The 14442-nt window shown below is 48.3% G+C and overlaps 1 protein-coding gene across 1 annotated transcript; it reads left to right on the forward strand.

The window, feature by feature from the left end:
• Nucleotides 1-1215: 1215 nt before the first annotated feature.
• Nucleotides 1216-8520, forward strand: LOC134407538 (6-pyruvoyl tetrahydrobiopterin synthase-like). Its single transcript, XM_063139392.1, has 6 exons — nucleotides 1216-1332; nucleotides 3894-3967; nucleotides 4446-4468; nucleotides 5294-5350; nucleotides 5916-5986; nucleotides 8296-8520. The coding sequence occupies exons 1-6, from the start codon at nucleotides 1235-1237 to the stop codon at nucleotides 8417-8419; spliced, it is 447 nt and encodes a 148-aa protein (XP_062995462.1). The 5' UTR covers nucleotides 1216-1234; the 3' UTR covers nucleotides 8420-8520.
• Nucleotides 8521-14442: the final 5922 nt, after the last annotated feature.

Below are 14442 nucleotides of genomic sequence, written 5' to 3' on the forward strand. Positions count from 1 at the left end.
ACTACAACAAGCACAGCATTTTCCAGGGAAGGGGCCACTGGAACCTACAATTTGGCACTGTTTTTTGTTTTAAGAAGGCAGCTGACATGGTGTTCCACTTATGTTCCATTCATTTTAATGGGAATATTCTAAATATTCTAAAGCCTGTTACCCAGATATTGGAAGTCACCTGATGAGGAGACTGCATGCTGAAAACTGGGTTAAAAATATTTAAAATAAATATATAGTCCCAAAACTCAAAGTTTTTTTGAGGTAACCTTGGAGGTAACCTCCAAGTTAGATTACTGCAATGCGCTCTACGTAGGGCTGCCTTTGAAGATGGTTCGGAAGCTGCAGCTCGTGCAAAATGCAGCGACCAGACTGATTTCGGGAACCAGAAGGTTTGACCATATAACACCTGCTCTGGTCCGCTTGCATTGGCTGCCTGTATGTTTCCGAGCCCAATTCAAGGTGCTGGTTTTGACCTATAAAGCCTTAACACGGCTTGGGACCACAATACCTGACGGAACGCCTCTCCCGACGTGAATATACCCGGTCACTACGTTCAACATCTCAGGTCCTCCTCCGGGTGCCTACTCCGAGAGAGGCTCGGAGTATGGCAATGAGGGACAGGGCCTTTTCGGTGGTGGCCCCCAGACTGTGGAATGATCTCCCTGATGAGGCTCCCCTGGCACCAACGCTGCTATCTTTCCGGCGCCAAGTTAAGATGTTCCTCTTTGCCCAGGCATATGGCGGCACATTTTAATCACCCACATGTTTAGTTTTTTAATGGTTTTTAATGCTTTATGTGTGTAGGTTCTGTGTTTTAGAATTTTAAATTTTGTATTCTTGTTTTTATCTCAATTTTAGAATTTCTGTAAACCGCCCAGAGAGCCCTGGCTATGGGAGCGGTATATAAGTATAATAAATAAATAAAAATAAATAATAAATAAAGTCAATAATCTCAGCCATAAGTGCAACTAATTTTAGACTTGAAGAAATGGACCATGTGAATCCCGGTCGTATGTGTGAGGGAGATATGCCGAATTAACTGGCAAAAAAAGAAGAAGCAAAAAGTCATGGTCATTCAACTCGAAGTGAGTGCAGCTGCGAAATACGTTGTTTCAAGAATGAATCTACATCCGATTGGCCATTCTGCTGCTAATCATGTGATGACTTGTGAGTATATTTATTGGGGGGCCTTTGGGAGGGTTTCCATTTTTAGCCGTAGTTCAGCTCCCGACGGTTCATAAAAATGGAGTGCGTCGCAAAAAATAGCAAGCTGAATAATGCAGGCAAGATGACCTTCCTTTCGCGCACCGAAACCTTTGCAGCCGCCCATAGACTGAGCAGGTAAAGATGGGGCAGAAGGGTGGCAGGCTGTGGGATGTTTGGGAGAAATGTTTCAAATTTATAGGCACCCAGGTGACCAAGCGCCCTGGATTTTCCAGCCCTGGAACGAAGAGGGATGTAACTTGACGGCATACTGACTGTTCAGTGGACATTGTAATCCCTGATGCCTACCTAGCACATTGCCATAATTCTTTGGACGCATGGAAGCAGTTGGCCAAGATGGTTTCTCTGCCAACTGCAGCATTCAAAGGGTCAACGGGGAGCCAGAGTAAATTCTTAGCAGGCTTGGGGGGATTCCACACGTCGTACTCAGGGCGCTTCCATCCGCCCCCAGTGCACCCCGAAAACGATCGTGTAGCTTGCCTGGAAAAGAGACGAAGAAGAGGCGCCCTTGCCGCCGCCGCTGCAGCCACCCACCTTCCTCCTCACCGGCCGGCTTCTTCTGGAGTTTGCCTCTCCAAGGAGTTTGCCTCTCCAAGGAGCGCGCGGGGGAGATCCCCAGCCACACCAAGTGGCTGCGTGGAAGGGGGAGGCGGAGGAAGCAGGCTGGAGACACGCGCGCGCACACGCACACACGGACACACGAGGCAAACTGTTGCTGGCAGCGGAGGGCGAAGGGGAGGAAGAGGAGGAGGAGGCACGCGCTGCGTCAAGGCCTTTCCCGCGGGGAAGGATCTCTCTCTCTCTCTCTCTCTCTCCTGTCTTCCTTTGAATTTCGCGATCCATTGTCCTCCTCGCTCTCGCTCAGGGCTGCTCAGGTCACACACACACACACACACACACACACACTCCCACCGTGCCGGTTCCCCAGCTGCCACCTCCTCCACCTCTTCCTCCGTCTCTTCTTTCGCCGTCTACACCATCGTTTTGACGGTGCACTGGAGGCACACGCAAGCGCCTTCAGAACTACGTGTAGATTTGGCCTTGGTTTGAATGTTAAGAAAGGCTGAGTATATTTCAATCGTTCTCCACCCAACTTCAGGTAAGAGACCCATCTATAACCCTTTTTAAAAAAACGATGCAATCTAATGTTGAACTTGTTGATGCACTCCAGCTCTTCCCAGCATCCCTTCTCATTCCACCCCTCAACCACAGCGAGAGATAAAGACCCACATTTCGTTAAGCTGTGGGTTGTTGAGAATGAAGCAGGAGCAAACAAGCAGCCTAGCTCTTGCTAGTTCTAATTGCTTCTGCTATAGCCAGGTGGAGCTAAACAACCTAGAGATGTTTCATCCCTGGGTCGTTTATTGTGATGTCTGAACCTGGAATTCTGTGTTGTTGGGGGAGGAGGAACCAGGCTTGTAAATCACAATCTGCAATCCTGGCTTCAGATGCCAGAATAAACCCCAAGAACACAATGTCCCTGCTGATGCCTTCCAGAAGTTCTTGATTACAACTCCCATAATTCCTGACCATTGCCTTTGCTTATGGGACATGTAGTCAAAATACCTGCTTGCCTACCCTTGGTCTAAGAAGACTCAAAGGCTCTCTCATTGATTTCAGTAGGTTCCTGTTTTCAGTGAACTGAAAAGCTTCCTTCTCCATCCACTTCAGCCAACTGAAGAAAACTCAAGCAATGATCAACTGGTTAACCCAGGGGTGGGGAACCTTTGCCCTCCTCAATGTCATGGGACTCCAACTCCCGTCAGGCCCAGCCTGCATGGCCAATAGCCAGGCATAATGGGAGCTGTGGTCCAGCAACGAAGATAGGGGTTGGAGCAGGAAGACAGAGAGAAGGTCAAGAAGGTTGAAGAAGTGTAGATCATGTGTGAACGCTCTCTCACTAAGAACATTTATTAGTCTGAAACTGTTTGGCAGTAACATTAAAGGCAGGGATGTTTTGTGTAAAGGGAGGGTGATAGCCACAGAAGGAAAAGTGAGACTCTTCCATCCAAGTCAATCCTAAACGGGGGGGGAGCTGGATTCTGGGTAAGGCTGCCAAATGATGATGCTTTTCACGGCATAGAAATGAGCCTTATTACCTGCTAATACCTGCAGTTAAAGACATAGGACTAAGACTGATAGAAGGAAGTTGGCAACACTCGTTCTGGGGCAGAAAATGAATAAGAAATACTTTGCGTAGTCACAATGGTGCCCAGATCAGGGGTGGGGAACGTGTGGTCCTCCAGATGTTGTTCAACTTCAACTCCCATCAACTCTGAACACGGCCCATGCTGGCTGGGGTTGATGCAGTCCAACAACATCTGCAGGGCCACATTTTCGCCGCTTCTGCTCTAGACTGGAGCACCTGAGCCCAGGCTTGAAGGAAACACACGTCCACAATCATTGTTGTTCCCCGGTGTCTGGTATTTGCAGGGATACTGCCTCTGACCAGGGAAGCTCCATCTTTAGTGAGCACCGATGACGGCCCTCTCCTCCATGATTGCTTTGTGACGTTATATTGCTTTGCTTTTGCACCCCTCTGTGGATGGAGTTTCTATCTCACTGCCCAAAGTGTGAAAAGAAAGGGGGCTGGACATTTCTGTTGCTCTCCCTTGCTTGGCATTGGCTAATTCTTGTTGGCGGTTTTCTCTCTCCCCACACCCCTCTCTGCCTTCCAGCAAATCTCTGAATGAGGATGAGAACAGGAAGCTGTTTGGGAAATGCAATCAAAGCCATGGACACAACTATAAAGGTAAGGAGCGTGCCTACCAGAGGGCAATGCACACTGTCTCTGTATTAAGAGCAAAGCAAATCCCTATGCAGCTGAAGGTCCAGGGCAAGGGAAGTGCTTAAAAAGAGTTCCCCCCTTTCCAGTTCTGAGATCCCATTCAGGCTGGTGTTACGCACCCGAATGCTCTCTTATGGGGTGAGGGGAGACTCTGCATGTAGAAAACTAGTAGCATGTTACGCCAGCTGACCCTGACATGCTACTTTTCCCTGTGCAAGAAGCTGTTTTGTTGGGCGGGGCACGATCCAGGAAAAACATCAGCCACCCCACACCACCCCATCCAAGTCATGCCCGTCTTTTTCCTTATTGAAGAGGAGATGGGTTTTAGCTGGAGAAGGGATTTTTCCGACTCGTTGCTACCACCTCGTGGCACTGAAACGAGGATGCAGTCAATGCTGCTAACTACTTCTTGCCCGTATTTCCCCACCCCTTTGCTTTTCAGTGATAGTGACCATATGTGGAAAGGTAAGCATTTTTCTTCTTACCTCCTGTTTTATTTCGAAAACCACATTTTGTTTCTGGCCTTTGAGCCAGGCTGATGCCGCCGCCCACACGTAAAGCTTGCACAAAGAGGATGCCTCCCCTCCTGTCGCTTCTCTAGCAACGCTATGCAGAAGTATACTGCCTCTGTGAGAGGGGAGGGCGTCATTACCTCTATTACAGATGTTCAGGCTGTGAGTGTCAGTTCTTGTGTAGCCAAATTGGCACCAGAGAGAGAGAGAGAAGAGGGAGGTATCAGCAAGCTCAGAGAAACTTCCACCGGGTTGCAGGAATATAAAACATCTTTGTTAGAGGGTGGCTTTAACGGAGGGAAAAAAACCCTCCCAGACATCCCAGTTAGGACAATGGATTATTGGCAGGGGAGGCAGAAAACTGGGTAGGAAGGGAAATGGAGCACTGTGGAGCCAAGCAAGTTTGAATGACTGGAGCACTTAATAGGAGCACTTCACGCTACAACATTTTGTTGCTGATCCCATGTGTTAGCAAGCGGGGGAAAGGCTGTAACACTTACTTTGCATGCAGAAAGTCTCAGATTCAACCCCCAGCAACTCCAGGAATGGCTGGGAAAGATCTTGGACTGAAACCCTGGAAGGCCAGACAGTGTAGGCAGTGGTGAACTAGACAGATCATGGATCTCACTCAGTACAAAGTCACTGACAGATCTGTCCTTCATTGGGACGGTGTGGTGGTGCAGTTTAAGCCAAGCTAACAGCCATCATTGTGATATTTCCAAGGACTGGATTTAAGGGGGGGGGTGTCGTTTATTATTTTTAAAATACTCTTTTGCAGATTGACCCCATCAGTGGCATGTTCATGAATATTTACAAGCTTCAAGAATACATGCAGGTAATGGCTACAACAGCAAGAGATGACTTGCAAGCGTGCATGAGTCATGGCAGCCCTCCGTGGGTCACAATCCTGCCCTCCACAGTCCCTCCCCCCTTTCCTCCTGGCTAGAGCCCCTTCCCAGCAACCACCAATGGAGTCTTGTGGCTCTGATGCCAGTGGGGCGGTGAATCCGCCCCAGGTTTCAGTCAAAACTCTAAACGAGCTACCTAAGGAGCTATCAATCTCTACTGCTGGGCGGTTATTCAGCTCTTGTGCAGTCCCCCCCCCCCACACACACACACTCTAAAAGGTTAAGATGTCTCTCCTAAGGCTTAGCTACAGGCAGTAAGAGCTTTAAGCTACAATAGGCTGGAATTTTGGCCCCGACCACCAGTGGAATGCGGCCCCCAAGAGCTCCTGTGAAATGGAATCTGGCCCTCGGATTCAATGTGGTTCTGCACCCCTGTTGTATGTGGTCCTAATTCCAAACCTTAGGGGTTAGAATTTTTTTAGGGTTCTTTTGTCGGGGGGGGGGGAGAAAGAAAGAAAAAGACACCCATCTCCACTCTCCTCTTGTCTTCAGGAAGCCATCATGAAGCCACTTGATCACAAGAACCTGGACCAGGACGTGGATTATTTTGCCGATGTTATAAGGTGGGTACCTGGAAAGGGATAGTGCACGGGCCGCTCACACTCAGAACTGGTAAGCCTTGGCCAAGGAGGTGCTTGAGATCAGCAGTCAAATGAAAATGGACAGATAGAGGTAGAGCATGAAATACCATCTTCCCCAGTGGGAGGGCTCCATCCCCCCCCCCCAACACACACACACACACACACACACACACCATCATGGATTGTCAACTTCTGCTATTTCTAGCCTTGAGCCCCTTCTGGGACCCCTGGAGGCCCTTAAGCAAATAAATAGTGAAGAAAGAGCCTTGGGCTGTTTTAAAGATTTTGGCAGAATGTGGGCTGGTTATTATTTATTTATTTATTTATTTAAGGATTTTTATGCCGCCATTCAGCCAACAAAGGCTCTCACGGCGGCTTACAAAAGTATTTCTTGACAGTCCCTGCCCACAGGCTTAAAATCTAAAAGACATGACACAAAAGGAAAAGGGATTGGGAGGGAGGAGGAGGAGGGGGAAAAGGACAGCAAATTCAGGCACTACATTCTTAGTTGCAAAGTTCAGCAGTTACAGTTGATGGCAGGAGGGAGGGGGCTCTCAGCTGGAGCTGGACCCAGGCACGGTGGAGAGGTGCCTGGCTGCTGCTTCCTCCCTCATAGGTGGCCTCCCCAGAGACAGTTGGTAGCAGGAGGGAGGGGGGTCTCAGCTGGAGCTGGACCCAGGCACGGTGGAGAGGTGCCTGGCTGCTGCTTCCTCCCTCACTGGTGGCCTCCCCAGAGACAGTTGTTAGCAGGAGGGAGGGGGCTCTCAGCTGGAGCTGGACCCAGGCATGGTGGAGAGGTGCCTGGCTGCTGCTTCCTCCCTCACTTGTGGCCTCTCCAGAGACAGTTAGTAGCAGGAGGGAGGGGGCTCTCAGCTGGAGCTGGACCCAGGCATGATGGAGAGGTGCCTGGCTGCTGCTTCTTCCCTCACTGGTGGCCTCCCCAGAGACAGTTGGTAGCAGGAAGGAGGGGGCTCTCAGCTGGAGCTGGAGCCAGGCACGGTGGAGAGGTGCCTGGCTGCTGCTTCCTCCCTCACTGGTGGCCTCTGCAGTGACACTTGGTAGCAGGAGGGAGGGGGCACTGAGCTGGAGCTGGGCCCAGGCACGGTGGAGAGGTGCCTGGCTGCTGCTTCCTCCCTCACTGGTGGCCTCTCCAGAGACAGTTAGTAGCAGGAGGGAGGGGGCTCTCAGCTGGAGCTGCACCCAGGCATGATGGAGAGGTGCCTGGCTGCTGCTTCCTCCCTCACTGGTGGCCTCTCCAGAGACAGTTGACAGCAGGAGGGAGGGGGCTCTCAGCTGGAGCTGGACCCAGGCACGGTGGAGAGGGGCCTGGCTGCTGCTTCCTCCCTCACTCATCAAGTGCATATCTCCAGGGAGTGGAGTTTACAATTAAGGACAGTACAGACAGCCTATTCAAGCAATACATATCTAAGAGTGCAGGTCTTACTTTCATTTCCTGAAGCTTTTCCACATATTATTGCTTGTTATTGCTTGTTTTGGGGGTGGGGCGTGCTATTGTTTTACTGCTGGTAAACGATATGTGCCTGGCAGATTTCTTAGTTAACCTGGGTGGGGACAGGGGCATTTCCCAAGTTTTAGGAGTGCAGAGCAGCCTTCTCCAACCTGCTGCCCTTCCCGATTCTTTTTTGTACTACAGCTCCCAGCATTCCTGACCACTGGCCATGCTGGCTGGAGCGGTTGGGAGTTGGAAGTCCAAAATGTAACTCCTATTCCTTTCCTGTGACTAGTGGAATAAGTTATCCTAAATATTCGATGCAAAATATGTGTACACGATCGAGGTCTATCAGGAGTGAGAGTTGAAGCTAAATAAGCACCAAACAGCTATGGAAAGTCAGAGCAATTGATCTTTGCCCAGGGAACACATTGTTCAGACTGGAGAGCCAGGCCAGGGGCTTCTAGTTTAAAGGGCCAAGTGGAAACCCATTGGTCCCTTTGGGATCAGCTGGCTGCTGTTGAAGTAGAAGCTGCAAAGCCACCAACTGGCCCTGCTGCATCGTAAGTACTGAAGCCCGGTAAAGCTGACAGCTCCTCTTCCAGAGAAAGTACCTGGGTTGCCTTGTCAAAGTCCCAGCTTAGAGATACCAGGGGCCTGATCCACTTTTCCTGGCTCAGACAAAGGTTCCCTCAGCGCAAAATCTACACAGGCTTGATCTAAAGTCACACACAAGAAACGAGGTGCCCCTGCCGAGACAGATTTGTAAACGGTTCTGCTACCTATTTCATCGTCTGACGTCTCTTCCTATTCTTCGCCAACCTCTCTGCTCTTTCTTCAGCACCACAGAGAACGTAGCCGTGTACATCTGGAACAACCTTGAAAAAATCCTTCCAACTGGATGCCTGTACAAAGTCAAGGTCTACGAATCCGACAAAAACTTTATTGTATACAAGGGAAACTAAATATATATACACGTAGCAGGAGGAGGCACGGATAGGAGAGCTATTTCCCCATGTATCATATTAACGCTCATTGTGAGATCGAACTGACACTCCCCAATAAGACCCTTCAAACTATGCTGTGCCAATGGTAGGCAGATTACCAGGGGTGGGGCACAGTTATAGAGGCTAAACATAGCAGTGCAGATATATAGATATATTTAGCCTGGCAGTTAGACAGACCTGCAAAAACCACATCCCTGTAATCTTGCCTTTTGTTACAGCATTATGCAGCAAGGGGCCAGCTGTTTCCCCTAAGCCGAGCCACCTGGGCACGTACAATGCTTGTTGACTAGCCTTTCAATGTCTGGGCCTGCTCAGCTGTAAAGCATGGTGTGTGGAGGTTAAAGGATGCAAAAGTTCCACCTGCATTGTTATATCTGTGATTTGGGCAAAAGCCAGCAAAAAGGTCCTGCTCCGGTCACCGAGCCTCGTCCTTTTAAGGCAATCTGCCTTAATTAAGATGCATGCCTTGTACAGTTAATTGGGCTGTTTAGTAACACCAAGATTGTTAACACAATACGGACAACGCCAGAGGTTTTATGGAATTCTCCTTTATTTCTCATATTGAGACAGTAGCTAAATCCTGTCGTTTTTTCCTGTATAATATTGCCAGGATTCGATCATTTTTGTCTGTCTCTTCTGCCAAGACTCTTGTTCATGCATTGGTTATTTCTCAGTTGGACTACTGCAACCTTCTTCTCACTGGCCTTCCTTCTTCTCACATCAATCCGTTGGTTTCTGTTCACCACGCTGCCGCTAAGATCATCTTCTTGGCTCGCCGCTCTGACCATGTTACTCCACTTCTGAAATCTCTTCATTGGCTTCCAATTCACTTCAGAATCCAATATAAACTTCTCCTGTTGACCTACAAAGCTTTTCACGGTCTAGCTCCTTCCTATCTCTCCTCTCTCATCTCACACTATTGCCCCGCTCGTGCTCTTCACTCCTCTGATGCCATGTTTCTCACCTGCCCAAGGGTCTCTACTTCCCTTGCTCGGCTTCGTCCATTTTCTTCCGCTGCCCCTTACGCCTGGAACGCTCTTCCAGAACATTTGAGAACTACAAGTTCAATCACAGCTTTTAAAGCTCAGCTAAAAACCTTTCTTTTTCCTAAAGCTTTTAAAACTTGATTTTGCTCTGACTTTATACTGTTAGTTTTACCCTACCCTGTGCCTGTTTGGTGCATTCTCTTCCCCTCCTTATTGTTTTATTATGATTTTATTAGAATGTAAGCCTATGCGGCAGGGTCTTGCTATTTACTGTTTTATTCTGTACAGCACCATGTACATTGATGGTGCTATATAAATAAATAAATAACAATAATAATAAACAAAACTGAACACTGAATACTTTAAGCGCTTTTAAGCTCATGGATTCCAGCAGGCCTGGTCTCGTGGGAAACCATGAGGCGTGTAACACCAAGAAGGCATTTCCCCACCATCGTTGTGTCATATTACTTAATGAAGTGCATCGTTTTGCAATGCGGTTAACATCATGGCTAGAAAGAGGAGAGGAGTAACAAGTGCATGTAAATCAACCTATGCTTGGGCGGCAGCTCTAAATGAAAGGGGTTCAACATCCACGCCTTGAAATCCAAACATGCATCACGCTGGGCCTTAGCTTGTATTGCCAATAATCCACGCTAGCTCGGGGATCAACACCAGGGTGCTCAGTCTGAAAGATACACATCCATCATGAGATAACACACCCTGTTCGTTCCACATTATGCACATCACGTTTGGTCCTAATGGGCCAAACGAACCTAAGAAATCACTCACAAACAGCCACTACCTCTGCTATCGTGCATTGATCTATTTCATGTGCTTGGCTCTATGCATAACATCAGAGTGATGGAGCTTCTCCATAAGAGCAATTTATTGCACGCTTATGATTGGTCACTCGCAGAAGTTTGCAGGTCCTTTTCATGATGTCATCAACATCCAGTGCCTCTCCCACTGTTTTCAAGCGGGAATCCGCCATAAACCTTCGAAAAAGCAGCACTATCTGCTGGTGGTAAAATTGAAACATATTATGGGAATGAACTAGCAAAAACAGGGGAAGGGAGTACGTGTATTGTGACTATCCTTAAACCCACAAAGACTCCAGAAGTCAAAGTCCCGGTAAGTCTGCAGGATTTTTGCTAAATGTGGGTGAAGACTTAAGTCTGAAAGCTACACATCCACCATGAGAAAACAAATCCTGTTCTTTCACATTATGCAAGTCAAATTTTCCAGAAGAAGACCTCAGAAACCAATTACAAAGAGCCACAACCACTGCTACTTCAGACTTATTTATTTCGTGTGCTAGGCACTGTATTGCATCAGAGTGATGCAATCCTTGCTCGGAAGTTCATACAAATTAGTTTTCGGTGCATTTCATTCCATGTAGAGTGCACGGCATGTGGGTGTGTTTTTTCTTTCTGCAAAGTACATGCATAATAAAATTGCCTTGGGGGAGAAAATTTACCACAATTACTTACCTGTCGAGCAGACAATCCATATGTGTTCAATTAGTATCATCCTATGAGGATCAATGTTTCTCCACCACCATCACAGATTTTATACACAGGGAAGAGTGTCAGTAAGAACGACTCCGTGAGCACAGCTTACTTCCAAGTATAACCTGACGGGATTTGAACTAGCAATGACCAATCAAGAAAGAGACCTTGGGGTTGAGGTGGACAGCTCGACGAAAATGTCAACCCAGTGTGCGGCTGCTATAAAAAAGGCGAACACCACATTAGACATAGTTAGGAAAAGGACTGAGAATAAAACTGCCAATACCATACTGCTTTTGTATGAATCTACGGTGCGGCCACACTTGGAATACTGTGTACAGATCTAGTCTTGTCAAGCTGGAAAAAGTGCAGAAAAGAGCAACTAAAATGACCAAGGGACTGGAGTAACTCCCCTATGAGGAAAGGTTACAACAGCTGGGATTGTTTAGCTTGGAAATTTATTTATTTATTTATTTATTGCATTTATATACCACTCCCATAGCCAGGGCTCTCTAGGCGGTTTACAGAAATTCTAAAATCGAGGTAAAAACAAGTATACAAAATTTTAAACTCTAAAACACAGAACATACACACATAAAGCATTAAAAACCGATTAAAAACTAAACATGTGGGTAATTAGGATGTGCCGCCATATGCCTGGGTAAAGAGGAAAGTCTTAACCTGGCGCCGGAAAGATAGCAGCGTTGGCGCCAGGCGAGCCTCGTCAGGGAGATCATTCCACAGTCTGGGGGCCATCACCGAAAAGGCGGCTAAGGGGAGGCTAAGGGGAGACATGACAGAGGTGTGCAAAATTAGGCACAGTGTGGAGAATGCGGACAGGGAGACATTTTTCTAGTGATAAAAGGAAGGACTTTTTCACACAGTGCATAGTCAAACTATGGAATTAGCTACAAGATGTATTAAGGCTACCAATTTGCAGGACTTTAAAAGGAAGTTGAACAAATTCCTGGAGGAGAATGTGATCCATCGTGACTAGTCCTGATGGCTATAGGCTATCTCCGGCATCAAAGGCAGCCTGCCAGCATACACCAGTTACTGGGTGGGAGGGTGCTTTTGCACTCAAGTCTCGTTTGTGGGCTTCCCATTGGCAGGTGGCCGGCCGCTATGTGAACAGAACGCTGGACTAGATGGACCCTTGCTGTGATCTTGCATGGCTCTTCTTATGTTCTTATGCCCAAAGTCCATGGCAGAGCTATGAACCCAAGTACAGCTCCGAGGTGCAGCAACCACTTTTGTTGCTCCCTGTTTTACTGATATTAAGATTCTCAGTTATTTGGGTCAGAATGCAAAGATAAATATCAAGTGCAAGCAAGGAGGGCACCAGGCAGAAAGAAAGAAAGAGTGAGTCAGTATTCCTCCAGTTTGCTTGCATTTCCTTTCCTGAAAGCAGTATTTTCTCTCCCCAGACCACCAGCCAAGCTCTGTTCCCTTAACCTTATTATAGCACAATCTAGGACTTCCTCACCCACCACCCCAATCTTAGGTGAATGCATGCACACCCGTGTAGATGTTTAACTCTGCAGACTTATTTTGTGGGTGCTTTCACTGCAACCTCTTATGGTGGGGGATATCTAAACAGGGCTTTTACTCCGGTTCTACTGCGCCCCCAGGACACCGCTTACCGGAGCAAACCCAATTTCATGAAAATCCTGATGTGAACGGAATCGCCCCCAAAATTGGCTCTGTGTAGATTTGGCTGTGGTCTTTCAGACGAACATGGTGTGACAAACTCAACCTTTCCCTCCCCCTTACTGGGAATATCTCAGAACAAAGAAGATGCCCAGACATGACCAGGCATCTATAGGCACCCGAAATCTGCATTACTACACATCCCCTCTCCACACAACACCCATCACCCCTCCTTATTTTAAATAGGTACCTGCAGGAATTACCTGGGAGATGCACGATCAGTTCCTGCCAGGCCATTTAATTTCCCTCTCTTGAGAGCCTCCATGAAAATACCTTTGCTGATGAAATCTTCCTCTGTCCTTGAACGACTGACAGAGCCCAAAGAAACCCAAGCCACACTCTGGAGTCCCAAGTAGCCTCTTCCCTCCCCCCCCCCCACCTCAGAGCTTCTTTGGTGCGTTATTCTTGGGTTCCTCCGAAGTCTAAGTTGTCTAATTCTACGTCTCATTTTATTTTAAAATCAACCGACCATTTCTGAACACGTCTTTGCTTGGTTCTTTAATAAATACACCGAGTTGAAAACAGACGACGATTCCGTTATTTTTGCCTAGCCTGAAAGCTGGCCTTCTCCACATGCCGGGTTGCTTAGCAAACGTGCCATCAAACGGTCACATCGCTTCAACGCATGCTTTGCAACGGAGTCATGAGTGCACACATACAGGTGCCAGCATCAACGGAGTAGCAAGTCAGCATCGGTTACTTCCTGGCCAGAATCCTATACAAGACTTGCGTCCTTGCTTAACCCTAATGCTGTCTGGGAGCCCTGGAGTGCCGCAGGCAAGCTGCCCTCTTTAAGCCTTGTCAGGGGTAGGGATGACATCCTAATTCTCTCATACAGCCTCTGAACTTTTTGGGTGTTCCATGCAGAGTGAAATTGGGAAGGGGGGGAGATGTTGCCTCTGAACACACAGAAAAGCTGGCTTCGCACAACACGCTAATCCCTCACGGGTAGCATATGGTCAAGCTCACCTAGCAGCAGCTGGCACAGCTGGAACAAACCGATACCTGGCGCTGCGGCCACTGCAATGTGCAGCTGCAGCAGCAGGAGGGAAGGTGGTTACTGAGGGGGAAGGGAGGTTGGTTACTGAGGGGGAAGGGGGGTTGGTTACTGAGGGGGAAGGGGGGTTGAGGTAAAAATTTGTTCATTTCTGTATTTAAAAATTGCAAACTGCCTTAGTAGCCTTGGTAGAAAGGCAGTATAGAAATGTATTAAATAGGGCTGTGCTCCACTCCGATTCAGATTGCAAATTCGGAGCAGAGCGACCCAACCCAAGCCAAAAGCGGATCCGAATCAGATCGGGGGAGCTGCAGATCGAGGAGAAGCGGTTCACCTCCATCTGGAGCTCCGAATGCAGGTAAATGGGAGGGGGGGCTCACCTGGCAGCAGCAGCTGCACAGTCCATGTGGCGACGGTGGCAGAGCCAGGTAAGGGGGCAGTGCGGCTTACCTGTGTCTGTCGCGGTCTGGCGCAGTCTGGCCCAGGCCTCAGTTGAAGCACGCGATGGACTGCGACAGAAGCAGGTAAATGGGGGGGTGAGGGGGGGGCTTACCTGGCTCTGCCGTCGCAGTCCATGCGGCAAAGGCAGCGGAGCCAGGTAAGGGGGCAGGGGGGAAGGGGGCTTACCCGCCACGAAGTGGTTCGGGGGGTCCATGCGCAGCCCTAGTATTAAATAGATAAATAATAGCCATTTTCTACAAAAAATAAAATATTGGCCATCATCACACTTTGTGTCCTTTTCTTATTCTTATTTTCTCTTTCAAAAGAAGATTCCAAGAC

The sequence above is a fragment of the Elgaria multicarinata genome, chromosome 12 (assembly GCF_023053635.1).
Source record: "Elgaria multicarinata webbii isolate HBS135686 ecotype San Diego chromosome 12, rElgMul1.1.pri, whole genome shotgun sequence".
Lineage (NCBI taxonomy): Eukaryota > Metazoa > Chordata > Lepidosauria > Squamata > Anguidae > Elgaria > Elgaria multicarinata.

Bases quoted from the DNA above. Each gene is read 5' to 3' on its own strand.
- LOC134407538 (XM_063139392.1), top strand. From the start codon at position 1,235: ATGGAGTGCGTCGCAAAAAATAGCAAGCTGAATAATGCAGGCAAGATG. The intron at 4,469-5,293 runs GTAAGCATTTTT...ACTCTTTTGCAG, and splicing joins TAGTGACCATATGTGGAAAG to ATTGACCCCATCAGTGGCAT. The intron at 5,351-5,915 runs GTAATGGCTACA...TCTTGTCTTCAG, and splicing joins AGCTTCAAGAATACATGCAG to GAAGCCATCATGAAGCCACT.